This window comes from Onychostoma macrolepis, chromosome 12, assembly GCF_012432095.1.
Source record: "Onychostoma macrolepis isolate SWU-2019 chromosome 12, ASM1243209v1, whole genome shotgun sequence".
Taxonomy (NCBI): Eukaryota; Metazoa; Chordata; class Actinopteri; order Cypriniformes; family Cyprinidae; genus Onychostoma; species Onychostoma macrolepis.
Window position 1 is genome coordinate 607501 of NC_081166.1, and position 17581 is coordinate 625081.

Genomic DNA, 17581 nt, shown 5'->3' on the forward strand with positions numbered 1-17581 from the left:
GTATATATATTTATTGTAGTTAGTTTATTTATTGTAGTTAACACAATAAATAATTTTTAGATTTTTTGTTTTTACTAATATACTAACTTTTCAAATCAGTGTTTTCTATCATCAATTTGACACTCGTGACTGGTTTTGTGCTCCAGCGTCACATATAAAAAAAAGAAGAAGAACAAGCCCTCTAACACTAGCTTTCTCTATTCTTTTTCTATTCTATCTGTTTTTTAAATCTATTTTATAATTATTTATATATATATATATAAAAACCCTTGCTATGTGTACTGCGTTAGGCTAACCGAGACTTGTTATAGCATTTTATAATAATAAGTTATAGCTTATTATTGCTCTTTTGTTGATTCTGATTGCTTCCATTGTTCTCATTTGTAAGTCACTTTGGATAAAAGCGTCTGCTATATGACTAAATGTAAATGTAATGCCTCTCGTCTGTCAGCTTCGTCCACAGAATATGCCACCATGAACCTGACGCTGAGCGCCGAGCCCGGATTATTCCTGACCAACAGCTCCCCGGGGATGCGGGCCAATCCCGTCACAGCGTTCGTCCCACATGACCTCCGGACCGCCAATGATTCGCAAGCCACCAATCTGACCGGCAACGCCACTCTTCTGTCCACCGAGTCACCGGATCCGCTCGGTGGACACACAATCTGGCAGATCGTGATGATCGTGTTCCTATGCGGCTCGCTTTCTTTAGTCACCATCACCGGGAACATCCTGGTCCTGGTGTCCTTTAAAATCAACAAGCAGTTAAAAACAGTGAATAACTATTATTTGCTGAGCCTGGCGTTTGCAGACCTCATCATCGGCGTGCTTTCGATGAACCTCTACACTACGTATATAATCATGAACCACTGGGCGCTTGGGAACTGGGCCTGCGATCTGTGGCTGGCCATTGATTATGTAGCCAGCAACGCTTCAGTGATGAACCTGCTGGTCATCAGCTTCGACCGGTATTTCTCCGTCACCCGTCCCCTGACGTACAGAGCCAAACGCACCACCAAGCGAGCCATGACCATGATTGGATTGGCCTGGTCCATTTCTTTCATCCTCTGGGCTCCGGCTATCCTCTTCTGGCAGTATTTCGTTGGGGAGCGGACGGTTCCTCCGAACGAATGCTACATCCAGTTCCTCTCGGAGCCGATCACCACTTTTTGCACAGCGATCGCTGCTTTCTATCTGCCTGTGACCATCATAACCGTCCTCTACTGGCGGATCTACAAGGAGACGGAGAACCGCTCCAAGGAGCTGGCTGAACTCAAGGGTTCGGGGAACCAGGGGAGTCCGGAGGAATCCGTGCAGAAATGGTATGAGCTATCTACTTATGGTAACATTAGCTATGTTCCCATCCACCATTTTTATGCACATTTTGGAATATCGCATAAAAAAAAAAAAGTGCATAGAAAACTTATGCACATTTGAGTAGGATAAACTTTTTATCCGATAAGAAAAAATGTGCATAAACTATGATGGAAACACATTTACAGAATAAATTCCTCCATGCGCTTCGAAAAAGTCATGTGAGTTTGCGCTATGAGACGGGATAACTTGACTAGCAGCGGACCGATCTCGTTCACAGCATCTATGTGTTATTAAGGTCATTCTGAAAAGCCTGAGCAAAGTCTGTCGTCAAAGTATTTCTGTATAATTACTGTCTTACTCGACCGGGTTCCCAATCAGCAGCATCCGCCTCCGAAAGCATTGACAGCACTTATTGTGTTCATGAATGAATATTATTATATTCAGTAGCTTCTCCTAGTTTTCTGACGATTTTGTTCTCTTTGACTCGTTGGATGGAAACGGTGCTTTATTCGCAAATGTTTTATGCGATATTCCAGTTTTGCGCATAACTTTAATTCGAATCTTTGGATGGAAACATAGCTAATATCACCAGAGGCAGACAGTAGTGAAGTATGAAGTATGAACTCTGCTTTAAAAGTACATTTTTCAAGTGTTTTTCTTTAGAAAACTTTTACTTCACAACATTCCAAAGCATAATATTGTACTTTTTACTGCACTACGTTTCATATTAAATATCATTTAATACTTAATTACATTAGAAATCTAGTACTTTCTTACTTTTACTCAAGTAAAAGTAATTCAAAGTTTTATTTGAGTACAAGAAAGTCCTTCATTTTTAATGTTCTTAAGTATTAAAGGTAAAAAAACAACTTTTATTTATAAAATGTAAAAATTTACTTGAGTACAGTAAAAATACTTCACTACTGTCCACCTCTGAATATTACACATACAGCGGTGGCCAAAATGATTAGAACACTAGTATTTTCAGCAGCTAAAAATGGTTTTAAGTCAGTTATTTCTATCTTTTATGGTAGTGTGTCAGTAGGAAATGTCAGTTTACATTTCGATTAGTGCTGTCAAACGATTAATCGCGATTAACCGCGTCCAAAGTAAAAGTTTTTGTTTACATAATATATGTGTGTGTACTGTGTATATTTATTATGTATATATAAATACACACACAAACAGTATATATTTTGAAAATGTTTACATGTATATATTTTTGGTGCGGTCAAAGGATTAATCGCGATTAATCGCATCCAAAATAAAAGTTTTTGTTTACATGTGTATGTGTACTGTGTATATGTATTATGTGTATATAAATACGCACACATGCATGTATATATTTCAGATCAATTTTATTTGCATATATTAAATATTTTTATTTATAATATAAATTATATGAATATAAATATAGACATGTAAATATTTTCAAAATATATACTGTATGTGTGTGTATTTATACTGTATATAAATAATAAATATACACAGTGCACACACATATATTATGCAAACAAACTTTTATTCCAGATGCATTTAATCGCGATTAATCATTTCACAGCACTAATAGATTTATATTCCTATATTGTATATAAATATATTTAATATATAAACATAACATATTTTTCTTAAATATATACATGCATGTGTTTGTATTTATATATACATAATAAATATACACAGTACACACATATATATTATGTAAACAAAAACTTTTATCTCTTATTTTGGATGCGATTAATCACGATTAATCGTTTGACAGCACTAATATAAATATATTTAATATATAAACATAATATATTTTTCTTAAATATATACATGCATGTGTTTGTATTTATATATACATAATAAATATACACAGTACAAACATATATCTATTATGTAAATAAGAAACTTTTATTTTGGATGTGATTAATCGCGATTAATCATTTGACAGCACTAATTTCCAAACATTCATTTTGCCATTAATTGTAATAATCCAGTGAGAGTTTTGTCTGACGACAGCCAGTGCTCCACACAGAGATCTGGGCTGTGTTTCCAAAAGGCATCGTAAGCTTAAGTACATCGTAGACCAACTGAAACCAATGGAGCAACGATCAACTTAAGCTTACGATGCTTTTGGGAAACGCAGCCCTGATCTGATCATCATCAGTCTGTCTGGAATGACATGAAGAAACAGAGACACACTAAATCCAGAAGAACTGTGTCTCCAAGATGCTTCAAGAAAGCTACCTGCAAAGCTACAGTGCTGTTAAAAGTTTTAGGCACTTGTGTAAAAATGCTGTGAAATGAGGATGCTGGCAAAAATAATGTCATAAATAGATTTTCTTCATCAATTAACTTCTATTAACTAAACTAAATCAACATTTGTTGTGAGCATCCTTTGTGTGTAAAGCAGTCCTCGGTGCACTTGAGCAGAGTTTCTCAGGAGCTTTGCAGGTAGCTTTCTTGAAGCATGAGGAAAACTTATCTCTAAGTTTTATTAGTGAAAAGTTCAAAAAAAAAATTCTGCACAACACTGAACCACGATTTCTTTAATAAAATATAAACACTATTGATTCACTGATTCGTTTTTTACAGTGTGGGGAATCCGGGAAGCTCACGCAGTCACAGCAGCTACGAGCTCCACCAGAGAAGCTCGGGGAGAACCAAAAGGGGGCGTTTTTGGTTCTGGCCGTTGAATCGGAAAACTCGGAAGAGTCACGGCAGCGAGACGGACCGCTCTAGCAGCGATAGCTGGAATAATAACGAAACCGCCGCGTCCGTCGACCTATCGGATGATGAGGAGGAGGAAGATGGAGAAGCCATGTACTCGATCTCCGAAAACCTCAACCAAGACGCGAAACCTTCCAGAAAGGGATCGGACTCCAAAGCGTCCAAAGATCAACCCAACTCCAAAGACGGCAAACGCTTCGCCTGCAAGACCAAGACGCAGGTCAACAAGCGCAAGAAGGTCTCTCTGGTGAAAGAGAAGAAAGCGGCGCAGACGCTGAGCGCCATCCTCCTGGCCTTCATCATCACGTGGACGCCGTACAACATCATGGTCCTGGTGAACGCGTTCTGCAACGAGTGCATCCCTGAGACGCTGTGGGCTCTGGGATACTGGCTGTGCTACGTCAACAGCACCATCAACCCCATGTGTTACGCGCTCTGCAACAAGACCTTTCGCACCACCTTCAGATCCATCCTGCTGTGTCAGTGGCGTCAGACGAACAAACCCAACAAACCGCAGCTCCAGCAGAGGCAGCCCGCGGCCGCTTACCGGAAACAGAGTCCCGCGGAGAACTAGAGGAACTGTGTGCGTCGTTTCTGAAGGGCTGTACAGTATTAGTGCTGGGCAACGATTAATCGCATCCAAAATACATGATATATGTGTATATTTGATATACTGTATGTATATATTTATTACGTATATTAAAAATAAATACACACACATGCATTTATATATTTATGTTTATATATTAAATATATTTATATATAATATAAATTACATGAATATATACATGTAAATATTTTCTAAATATATACTGTATGTGTGTCTTTATATATGCATAATAAATATACACAGTACACACACATATGTGACCCTGCAGCACAAAAGCAGTCATAAGCAGCACAGCTATATTTGTAGCAATAGCCAACAATACATTGTATGGGTCAAAATTATACATTTTTCTTTTACGCCAAAAATCATTAGGATATTAAGATCGTGTTCCATGAAGATATTTTGTAAATTTCCTACCGTAAATATATCAAAACTTAATTTTTGATTAGTAATATGCATTGCTTAGAACTTCATTTGGAAAACTTTAAAGGCGATTTTCCTGAATATTTAGATTTTTTTGCACCCTCAGATTCCAGATTCCATTTATTCAGCTTTCAGATGATGTATAAATCTCAGTTTCAAAAAATCGACCCTTATGACTGGTTTTGTGGTCCGAGGTCACATATATTATATAAACAAAAACTTTTATTTTGTATGCGATTAATCATGATTAATTGTTGCCCAGCACTAGTTTATAGGTGCCTCAGTTAAAGCCGGACACGATGGATTGTGTGACTTCAGAATCATCCTCTTAAAATGTCTGCTGCACCGTGTACAGATAAAACTACGCAAATGAGACATTTTCTTTCCTGTGTTGACGTATTTTCTACTGAAACAGAGAGTCGGGTGGGACATGCGGTATTTAAGGGCTCATGTTTTTTAACCCTCTGGTGTTGTTTGGTCATTTTAGACCGAAAAAAATGTTTGGAAATTTAAAAAATCGTTACTTCATCGAAAAAAAAAAAAAAAATTAAAATTGTGTTCATGATTTGAAAAAGCTAAATGGTCGTTAAAAAAAAATAGTCCCATTTGTGTTGTTCGCGCCGTAGGAAATGAATGGGAAATAGGCTAAAAAAATTAAAAAAAATACAAAGATATTTCTGTGTGTACAATCTATAAATCAGCCACAATGCAGAAAAAAAGTGCATAGCAATAAAGAGGTGACAAAACTTAAGTAATTATGCCTGAAAACACTGCTCAGTAACTAAGGAATGCACAGCACTGAATATATACGGCTATACTGGCATCTAATGGCTACTCCATGGTATTACAGATTATTTTCTTTATTTTTTTTCACAAGGTGGAACACATCTGTCTCCATTCAATGAATTTTAAATACTTTTGGTCTATTTTTAACTTAAATACTGCATTAATTGAAAAATTATATAATTTTTTTTTTTACAATTTATACAGAAAATAGTCCATAATTTAGATATGGATATTAATTAGTAACATGAAACACACTCAAAATACAAAATATTAAAGAAAAAAACTATATTGAAATGTATAGTCGTGAATAACACGACTCCCAAATGAACAATGCCAGAGGGTTAAACATTATTTTCTCACAGGTTTGGCTCATAATGTAGGCTACATAAAATAGGTTTCATTGTGACTTTAATTTAATGCTAAAGGAAGAGTTCACCCAAAAATGATCATTCTGTCATTATTTACACATCCTCAAAGCTTTCTGTCTTCTGCTGAACACAAAAGAAGATATTTTGAAGAATGTTGGGAACCAAAAAGTAGCTGCTAGTCATTGACCTCCGTAGTATGAAGAAAATACTAACATTTTTGGGTGAACTATCCCTGTTCACATTCACTGATCTGGTTTATGTGTTTCATTGGGGTTTATGTGGATGTTTTGTGATGCTCCAAGTCGTGGTTCTCTGTGATTTTGTACTGTTTTACTGCTGAAACGAACTCTACTGGGTTTGATTTCGCCCTCGTGAATGTTTTAAAAATGTATTTCCACTTTAAGTCAAGTGCACACTACAAAACCAAAGCACTTCATGTTTTTAGGGTAACACTTTATTTCGATAGTCCACTTTAGACATTCTGCAAACTTTAAGTATCTTTGCAAATACATGTCAACTAGCAGTCATTAGAGTATTAATAGATCGTCTGCTGAATATCTGCTAATACAGAGACATTCTACTGATTACATGTAATCAAATTAAGTATTAGATTGTACTACATTTTAAAACACTTCATGATGTTAAAGAACAGAATATATTTTCTTTTTATGCCAAAAGTAATCTAAAATAGTTTCCAAATATGTGTAATCCAATATATTATATGACAAACTTGTAATTAGTAACAGATTACAATTTGTAAGTAATCTACCCTGCACTGACTATAAGTATTTTCGCAAGTATATGTCAACTTATTCTACTAACCCTAACTAAACAGTCTACTAATACTCTACTGACATAAGTTACTTACAGTTAGTATAATGTCCTAAGCGGACTATTGTAATAAAGTGTGACTGTTTTTAATTTGTGAGAATGCAGCAAAAAACTCCAGACTGCAAAGTTGTAATTTATAATGCAAAAACTAAGTACTGAAGTACAATTAAATGTGGAAACTTTATTTCAAATAAATCATTGGCTAGATACTTGTGTAAAATGTTGAGATTAAAAGAACGATTCCTCTGTACTTTTAACCCCCTGAGAGCAGAAAGGAGCCAGTAAACCGGCGAGAGCGTGAAGCAGCGCCAGCGGAGGGCGAGGCCGTGGGAAGACAGAGCCAAAAAAAACCTGCTGCCCACGTCTCCTTAACCGCCATCGCATCCCTGATTTTTGGCTTCTTTTTCCTGTTCTGTGCAAATCTGTGTAAAAACAAGTGCAAAACCCTCCTGCATTCTGAGAAGAATAAGCTGCGAGAACTCATACTGCAAATGCAATAAATGCAATGCAAGTCACTTTGGATTTAAGCATCTGCTCTTGCATAAATGTAAATGGCTCAAACAGTAGATCATGGCTTGCAACAGCAAGGTCATGGGTTCGATTCCCAGAGAATGCATGAACTGATCCAGTGTATATCTTAAATGCAGTGCAAGTAACTTTGGATAAAATCATCTGTCAAATGCATAAATGTAAATGGCTTGCGACAGCAATGTTATGGGTTCAATTCCCAGGGAATGCATGAACAGATAAAATGTAGACCTTGAATGCTGTGGATAAAAGTGTCTGCCAGTTGCATAAATGTAAATGGGTGTAAACCAATATGACACAAAACACAAAGCTGTGAGTGTTAAATGTCCTTCAGTCTTGTAGTGTGCACTTGGCCAGTTTTAGTGTGCACTTGGCTAGTTGAACTAAGTTCAGTCGTGACCTCACTGAACAAATGCTGCTGTTGCACCGACACACTTTTGAACAGTTCAGAAGGATTTTATCCTCTTCTTTATGTTTTTAGAGCAGAAAATGAGTGCAAAAACAACTTCAAGCTGGTTCAGGAGTGTCTGCAGCCACAAAAAAACACAAAAAAACACAAAAAAACCTCTATAAATGTACAATGTGGGAGGAAAATGATCAATAATGAATTCCTCTTTTATTTGTGATATGTAATATTTGATTATTGTGTTCTATGCATATCTGGTTGGGAGTTTAGTGCCTGTTTCTGTCAGATTATGTAGTTCAGATTGTGTTTGAATGCGAAAACAAGATGGAGTGGCGTTTGATTACAAATAAATAAATATGGTGTGTTTTTATATGGTTAGAAAACAATATGCCCTCAAAAACATGTAAATGACTCTGAAAATAAACTAAGATCTCTGATTATGATGGGGATTTCAGATTTACTCTTGGTAAAAAGTGTATTTTTCACAGAGATTTGAACGACTGCCTGATAATATCTGTCTGTCCTGTGAATATTTGTAGTTTTTCGAGTATGTTTGGAGTAAAAGATCCCTTGGTCAGAGATCATGTGTATTACACGCTGCTGTAACAGCAACAGATGGCTCTGATTGTCCAGATACAGTTTTGTTGTTTATGTGATTCAGGTGGTCTGACTTGAGAAGTTAAAATCTCTAAAAATTGACATTTTTACAAGATCGCAGATCAAATATACAGTCACACTTCCCTCTAGTGGTCATAATAAAATTCCTAAAGTTATATATAAATACAACAGTTATTTATTTTGTGATCTGAAAGCGTAAGATTGTTAAACACACACTTTCTGAAACACTTTGGTTCACTGTTTTTTTTTATTCAGGACAATATACATCTTTATATTGATTACTATAGCACTCGGAGTGTTAAATTATAAACTGCTGTACAAAGTTATATGAGTTTTGTCTATACTGAGATGTTTACTCAATAAAACCAACTGTGTTTTTGTGGTTATATATTTTGCTAAATATTTAATACATTTATCCAGTGCTGTTTTTACACAGACTGATATTCTTGTAAAAGTATTCACACCAGAATTCACTCACACAGACACACACACACAATAAAAAATGTAATAAATAATAATAAAGACATCGAGCGTTGGAGTTTTGCGTGGCGTAAAATGATTCTAGAAAATGTTATGTTTAAATGTAAAAACCCCCAAAAACTAACTTTTCCAACTTTTCAGTGGTAGTGATAAAAGTTTATTTAATTAAATCAATATGTAAGCATTAAACCCACTGATTTTTGTCTTTTATTTACTTATTTAAACTTATTTTATATGTATAAAACAAACGCCTTCCTAGTTTCCGTTCTGTGGAAAGAAAATGTAGTCTTTTAATGTTATAGCACACATTTATTGGGGCTATTTAAACAGCCTTCGATCAAGGTGCACTTTTCTCTGCATAAAAGTGTGTTGAATCGCACGGATCAAACCTGTTCCGCGTGTAATGACTGTACGCGGCCGCTGGGTGGCGCTGTCGCCGCAGGAATCCTGCGTCAGGTGACGCACAGCACAGGTGTCCGATTATAACCTGCCGGCGGGAAAGATGCACACACACACACAAACAAACACACAGACACACACACGGTTTTCATTCGAGTTTGTCCAGAGGAACAGCATAAATCGAGTTGTTTGTATTGATAGCGAGTCAGGTTTAATGTTTGTTGAGATTTTAGCGTCTTTGAAATTACGAGATTCAGTTTTAATTGATTTCAGATTCACATGGATCACTAGAGCTCTACAGAAGTGAGTTCAATTCTGCTTTCTTTTATTATTTCTGAGTAACTGTAAGTCATTAAATTGTGTGTGTGTATATATATATATATATATATATATATATATATATATATATATATATATATATATATATATATATATATATATATATATATATATATATATATATGCTATTTACAGTTATATATAAATATCTTATATAAAATCTAACATTTTTCCTTAATATGTGTATATGTACGTGTCGTGTGTGTATTTATATATATATATATATATATATAATAATAACTGTAGTGTTTGTCAGTGCTATTGAGTTACTTGAATTTCCTTTCATTAAGAGTTTATGGATTATTGTCAGATTATATTAAACCTTCAAATAATCAGATGCTAAATACACAGTTTATTAATTCTTCCTTATTGCTTAGTCATAAGAATGATTTCTGATTGCATTGGATAGAACTGCAGCATGATTAATTTTGCAGTAGATAAGAAATTATTGATAAAGTAAATCTTTGCAGCACAAAAGTATGTCTTTCCAGTGAAAATGGCTAAAAATCTTTAAAATAAGACAAATGTGCAAACACCAGAGAATATAAATGTCTAGATTACCTAAACTAATACTTTTTTTACACTAGATAATCTGCCGCATGAAAAACAGTGTAAATGTTTTTATAATAGTTTTTTTTTTTTTTGAACATACTGAACAGATTTTAATAAATTTGTATTTTTTTTTTTCCACTTTTGTTCAGAAACATTTTATAAGTGATCTTTAACCCAGGGTTATTATAGTGAATTAATCTGCAACTAAAGCCATACAAAACATTTTTGTTGCTTGAAATAAAATAAATGCTAACTTAAAATAAAATGCAAATTATTTCAGCTACCTCCCAATATTTCTCATTTCCATCTAATTTATCTTTATGTACTATATATAAATAACTAAAACTGAAAGAATATTTAAAAACAACAGAAACTAATAAAAATTATACTAATAAAACAACACAATTTAAAAGCAATGTAAATAAATATAAAACACAAAAGCAGAAACTATATAGAAGAAAAATACACAAGCATAAAATATAAAAATAAAACCAATTCAAAATGTTAACAAAAACTGCAACAGTATCTCAATGATACTAAAATAACTCTGGTTTAACTGCGGTCAGTTCTCTGAAACGATCTTCTCACTGAACCGTTCAGCCGAAACCAAACAACCCTGGACCACAAAACCAGTCATAAGGGTCAATTTTGTGAAATTGAGATTTATACATCATCTGAAAGCTGAATAAATAGCTTTCCATTGATGTATGGTTTGTTATGATCGGACAATATTTGAAAAATCTGGAATCTGAGGCAGCAAAAAAATCTAAATATTTAGAAAATCACCTTTAAAGTTGTTCAAATGAAGTTCTTAGCAATGCATATTACTAATCAAAAATGAAGTTTTGATATTTTTACGGTAGGAAATTTACAAAATATCTTCATGGAACATGATCTTAATATCCTAATGATTTTTGGCATAAAAGAAAAATGTATAATTTTGACCCATACAATATATTGTTGGCTATTGCTACAAATATAGCTGTGCTGCTTATGACTGCTTCTGTGCTGCAGGGACACAACAAATGTGTCAGACAGCAGAAAAATGTCATTTTACAAAGCTGATGTATTGCTTAGTCATAATAAGATTTATTTCTGCTTGCATTGAACTGTGTGTGTGTGTGTGTGTGTGTTGTGCTGCAGCTGGTGTGTGTAAGAGTGTGTCGCGATGCAGACTGCAGGGTTCAGACAGAAGCTGCTGGAGGCGTTGAGTCTGGGCAGACTGCAGCAGTACTGCCTCCCCCACGCAGACGCAGACGCAGACGCATACGTCCCTCCCCGCCCCTCCTTCTACAGAGCAGAGGAGGACAGCGAGCTGTTCTCTTTCATCACAGCCTCCTCCTCCATCACTCTCTTCTCCTCGTCATCCTCCGAGAGCGAGAGTGCGTCAAACCCCTGCTTGCGCAGACGCAGACCGCCGAGCCGTCATGGCGTGAGAGAGCCGCTCATCATGGGCAATCAGGATGGAAAGCCAAAGCGCTCCGAAGGCGCGGCGGATGAAACCGTGGCTCACGACGGCACAAAGAAAGGGAAGAAACCGCGAGGGGAGGGAGGGAAGAAGAAAAACAAATCCGACAGATCCTCAGTGTTCCCTCACATACGCAAGCGCAAGCACCAGAGCAAGGCTAAAAGCTTCCTGAGCGGATCCAAAGAGGATGCAGCATCGCAGGATGAACTGGACAGCGTTCCCTCGCTGTGCAATAAGACACCCGATCTCTCCGGAGATGAGCTCGTACATTCGGACGCCGAGCCCGAGCATCCTCGTCTGGAGGAGGAGAAGAAGGTGGCCAGCTCCGGGTCTGATACGGATATGTACAGCTTCCACTCGGCTGCGGAGCAGGAGGATCTGCTGGCTGACATCCAGCAGGCCATCCGTCTGAAGCAGGGCGTGATGCTCGGCTCCGTCCAGATTCCCTGGGAGTGCAAACAAACCGGAGATGCTAAAAGCACTCCCACCCCCGACTCGGAGCCGTTCACCGTACTGGAAGCCATTCCTAAAGCGGAAAAAAACGGGATTGTGCTCCTCGGGGAGGAGCCGGCTGTGAACGGGCTCTCAGAGGAGGCCCTTTGTGCTCCGGTCGCCGTGGAAACGGTCACAAAAGAGCCTGAGGCCCCTGTTTCTCCTCCTCCTCCTCCTCCTCCTCTTCCTTCTCCTCCTCCAGCGCTTGCTCCTACAAACAGCACCACAAGCTTCCCGGACCTGACAGCGTCGTTCGAGAGCGCCGTGGAGGCCGTGGAAGACGACCGCTCGCCTCCCAGCACAGATACAGCGTCTGACCTCAGGTACAGCGGTCTAAATGTCAAAATTTTGCACTTAATTCTTTCCCCGCCAGCGTTTTTGAAAAAAGTTGCCGGCTGCTGTCAGCGCTTTTGCTGATTTTCACTAAAATATCATCATGGCCTCCAGAATGTTTTGTTTTGTATGAATATCTGAACATGCAATACATCAAAATAAACATCTGACCTTCTGCTTTATTCTAGCTTCAAGCATTGTTTTTTTAATCAACACTTGAATGTAGGTAGATTTCATTAAAAAAGGAACATTTTGAGCAAAAAGCTGAGAAAATAGCATTTTTATCAAATACTACATCTGGATCATATTCAGTAATATTATCAAAGCAAAGATGCAGTAGATGGCTTCCATCAGTGTCTCAAAGCTTTAACACTTTCTGGATCCACATTTCACTCTGTAACTTTAGGCGGCTTTCATTTATATGCGGTGTGTGTTGATGATCGCATTATTTTTCATATGCATATGCTCACATATGACATCGCTCGTTTCTGCGTCTTCCTCGTCTGTGTTTTTGATCGCGTGATTCTAGACTCATTCAGGAGGTGCGTAATAGCGCCCCCTAGTGTATAACAGAGAGAACATGGAATCCTGGGAAATTCCGTGTTTGGCGGGGAAAGAGTTAAATATTTAAAAGGCATAATTTGATTTATGCAAAGATGTATCACCTGAATGTGTTTTAGAATTTTTGTCTAGTGTAGATTTGAAGTGTCTTTTATAACTTTGTTTACCTTGTGTAATTTATTCTGAGATTGCCATGAAAATAGCCTTGATGCTGGCATGGTGTTAAAAAGTAAATAAATAAATAAATTGCTGACAGTCAGTAATGCTCTCTGCTGGTAGGGGTTCAATACATTGTATGGGTCAAAATTATTCATTTTTCTTTTATGCCAAAAATCATTAGGATATTAAGTAAAGATCACGTTCCATGAAGATATTTTGTAAATTTCCTACCGTAAATATATCTCAACTTCATTTTTGATTAGTAATATGCATTGCTAAGAACTTCATTTGAACAACTTTAAAGGTGCTTTTCTCAATATTTAGATTTTTTTGCTCCCTCAGATTCCAGATTTTCAAATAGTTGTATCTCAGCCAAATATTGTCCAACAAACCATACATCAGTGGAAAGATTATTTATTCAGCTTTTAGATTATGTATAAATCTCAATTTCACAAAATTGACCCTTATGACTGCTTATTTACTCATTATCGTGAGTATTGACCAGAATAATCATGACTCTGATGTTTGTGGTAATCGAGCAGGTCGGCAGGCTCGCTGGAGTGTCTCACCGTCATCGAGGAGCTCGTCCAGAGGCGCAAGAGCAGCGTTTCGTTCCCTCCGGAGAGTCCTCTGGCCACACGGCTGCTGAAGTCTGCGGTCAAGCCCTATCCGCCCATCAGCACGTCCTACATCAAAACCACCACTCGACAGCTGAGCTCGCCCTCCTGCTCGCCCGCACCGTCCCCGTCCCACAGCCCACTGTCCAGCCGCCGCGGACCGGACCGAGCCCAGAGGAGGCGCGTCCAGCGCCAGCGCTCCTACAGCATCACCGGCCCCATCAGCCGCTCCGCAGACTGGACCGAAGAGCTCCGCACGCTCCCGTCCAAAACCAGCTGCTCAGAGGAGACGCTCAGAACCGGCGCCAATCAGAGCTCCACATGCAGCTTCCAGGAGGTCTTCACAGGTCAGTTCTGCTGAGCACCCTCGAACGAAATCAACAGCACCCTCAGTTAAAGCTGTAATAATGGCATTTCATTGCAGATTTGGCCATAACTATCCAGAGTTGAGCAAGGTTAATCAGACACATGTGACCCTGCAGCACAAAAGCAGTCATAAGCAGCACAGCTATATTTGTAGCAATAGCCAACAATACACTGTATGGGTCAAAATTATACATTTTTCTTTTATGCCAAAAATCATTAGGATATTAAGATCAGGTTCCATGAAGATATTTTGTAAATTTCCTACCGTAAATATATCAAAACTTCATTTTTGATTAGTAATATGCATTGCTAAGAACTTCATTTGAACAACTTTAAAGGTGATTTTCTCAGTATTTATTTAGAATTGTTTTGCACCCTCAGATTCCAGATTTTCAAATGTGACCCTGGAGCACAAAACCAGTCATAAGGGTCAATTTTTGGAGATTTGTACATCATCTGAAACCTGAATAAATAATCTTTCCACTGATGTATGGTTTGTTGGACAATATTTGTCTGAGATACAACTATTTGAAAATCTGGAATCTGAGGGAGCAAAACAATTCTAAATATTGAGAAAATCACCTTTAAAGTTGTTCAAATGAAGTTCTTAGCAATGCATATTACTAATCAAACATTAAGTTTTGATATATTTACGGTAGGAAATTTACAAAATATCTTCATGGAACATGATCTTAATATCCTAATGATTTTTGGCATAAAAGAAAAATGTATAATTTTCACCCATACAATGTATTGTTGGCTATTGCTACAAATATAGCTGCTGCTTATGACTGCTTTTGTGCTCCAGGGTCACATATCTACTTATTTCTGCTTATTTTATATTTTCTGCTGCATATCCGTTAGAATTACCGTTTAAGTTAGAATCCCTTCACCGCTTAAATGGCTGGAGTTTTTGTTCAGGTGTTGTGTTCAGCACGAATCATTTCATTATAACTGTAGATGTGATGTAAATAAGAGATTCATTGTGCAGCGTAGAGAATTTAATTAATTATCACGTAACTTTGTGAGATCGCGAATTCGCGATAAAGGGAGCGTTATTTGCACCATAGATTCAAACATTAAAGTAGACCCTTAACTTGCATTTATTGTGCTCTCTCTATATATAAAATCACTTATTTTACCCATATTGACATTTTTATTTCATCTTCATTATTAGCACACAACTGCTTAATGTTTATCGTTTCATATTCTTTTTCTGTAATGCATGCATTTATTTAAATTAATAGGCAGTCTATAGTGCATTAGTATTCCATTCTGAACACAGACCGAGTCTCTGTCCTGTAGAGAGGCATTATGGGATTGCTGGAGATGTTGTCATGCGTCTGAGCTGTGAAAGCAAACATGTTGAGTTTGATCGCATCACACGCTGAAGGAAAACAGCGCAGAACGCGTGTGAGAGATACGCAGGAACCGGAGCGTCTGTACAGAACGAGAATAAAGAGAGGCTGTTCTGTTTTGGCCGTGGAGTGAATATATTCTCTCTCTTTCAGTCAGAGCTCTTTGTGTTGTGTCTGATGAACAGCTCTGGATCTGAATGAATCCGTCTGAACTCGGAGTCCCAGATCCGGAGGTTTTCAGCAGTAGCTATGCTTACATGCAATAAAATAATCTGTTAGCAATGGGATTAATGGCTTCATTTGGCTGAAAAGCCTTCATGTGAACACTGCAATTGATCTGATTGAGCTCGATTGGATTTCAGTCGGATTCAAAAAACATACCTGAAATAATCTGATCAAGAAGAAAATGTAAACACTGGACTCTTAATTGGATTAGAAATCCCTTTTTCGCACGTGCTGTGAATTGATGCATATGTTTACATGCATTTCAGAATCAGAATGAGCTTTATTGCCAGGTAAGTTTACACGTACGAGGAATTTGTTTTAGTGACAGAATGACCGACAAGACATGGATAAGAAAAAGAATAATATACAAAATAGGCAATTTAGTATGAACCGGTATGTTAGGTGCAAATTTGAAATGTAAATAAGTATGTGTGTTAAATATTCTTGTGCATGTGTGTTTATTTACGTCTCATTTCTTATGATCTGTTCAGGGCAGGAGTCTGATTATTTACTAAATATTTGGTAAAAAGCTCTTCTGACACACGTCGGATTTACTTTTAGATGTGCCCTCTAGGCAAAAATGGCACTTATACTGTTATATTATTTGCCCAAAAAAAAAAAAATATATATATTTATTTGTATTTTTCCCGAGAATTGGCAGATATTGTTTATATCCTGCAATTCGTATTTAAAAAAAGCTTCACCTGAATGTTTTTTTTATTTTTCCAGTATTAACCTTAAATGTCTTTGTTTTGTTTTTGTTTTTTTTGCCATGAAGATAGCCTTGCTGCTGACATGGCATTAAAAAACATAAACCAATCTCTCAATTGTGAATTTTTTTTATTTTTTCCAGAATTTGTAAGATTTGGTATATATCTCTCAATTCTGATTTTTTTTTTTTTTTGCAAGATATTGAGTTTCTCTCACAATTCCGAGTTTATCTTTCAATACTGACTTTTTTCTGAGACTTGTGAGATAAACTCAGTATTGAGCTTTAATTTCAGCTGTAAAGCAGCTCTACAGAAGACGGTAGTGTCATGATTGAGCTCAGCTCTGTTCTCTAGAGCAGATGGTGTGATCAGGCCCTGAGGACTCGCATCCATTAGTGACGTCACATGCTCGCTCTCGGCCAATCAGATCGCTGGCAGATTGCAGTAGTTCAGAGCACACATTACTGTATTGACCTGAGGATCGATGGGAAACAGATAAACGTTAGAGAGCGTCATGTGACTGTGTTTGTCAGCAAAGGAACTTCAAGTCACATTTATCTCTATAGTAGTGCTGTAAAACGATTAATCGCAAAGTTTTTGTTTACATATGTGTGTGTTGTGTATGTTTATATATATATATATATAAATACACACATGCATGCATATATTTAAGAAAAATGTTTTGTTCATATATTAAATATATTTATATATATATATATATATATATAATATAAATTATACGAATATAAAAATATACCTGGAGATATGCGGAAATATTTTCAAAATATATACTGTATGTGTGTTTATATACGCATAATAAATATACACAGTACACACACATTATGTAAACAAACTTTTATTTTGGATTTGTAATTTGACATTTGCATTGTTGCACTGGTATCAAGCCTCTACAAGGTTTT

General features: G+C 36.8%; 2 protein-coding genes across 6 annotated transcripts in view; both read left to right on the forward strand.

The window, feature by feature from the left end:
* The window catches only part of chrm3b (cholinergic receptor, muscarinic 3b), a 37195-nt gene extending 28319 nt beyond the window's left edge, over window positions 1-8876 (forward strand). For both annotated transcript variants that reach the window (XM_058792690.1, XM_058792691.1), the window contains exons 2-3: window positions 452-1322; window positions 3898-8876. In XM_058792690.1, the coding sequence (XP_058648673.1) occupies window positions 475-1322; window positions 3898-4606 (1557 nt within the window). In that variant the 5' untranslated portion in view covers window positions 452-474 and the 3' untranslated portion in view covers window positions 4607-8876. The remainder of the gene's footprint in view (window positions 1-451; window positions 1323-3897) is intronic.
* Window positions 8877-9543: 667 nt separating this feature from the next.
* The window catches only part of fmn2b (formin 2b), a 57446-nt gene continuing 49408 nt past the window's right edge, over window positions 9544-17581 (forward strand). For 2 of the 4 annotated variants that reach the window (XM_058793563.1, XM_058793565.1), the window contains exons 1-3: window positions 9544-9784; window positions 11516-12655; window positions 13928-14349. In XM_058793563.1, the coding sequence (XP_058649546.1) occupies window positions 11541-12655; window positions 13928-14349 (1537 nt within the window). In that variant the 5' untranslated portion in view covers window positions 9544-9784; window positions 11516-11540. The remainder of the gene's footprint in view (window positions 9785-11515; window positions 12656-13927; window positions 14350-17581) is intronic. The other 2 variants (XM_058793564.1, XM_058793566.1) reach the window with 1 other exon arrangement.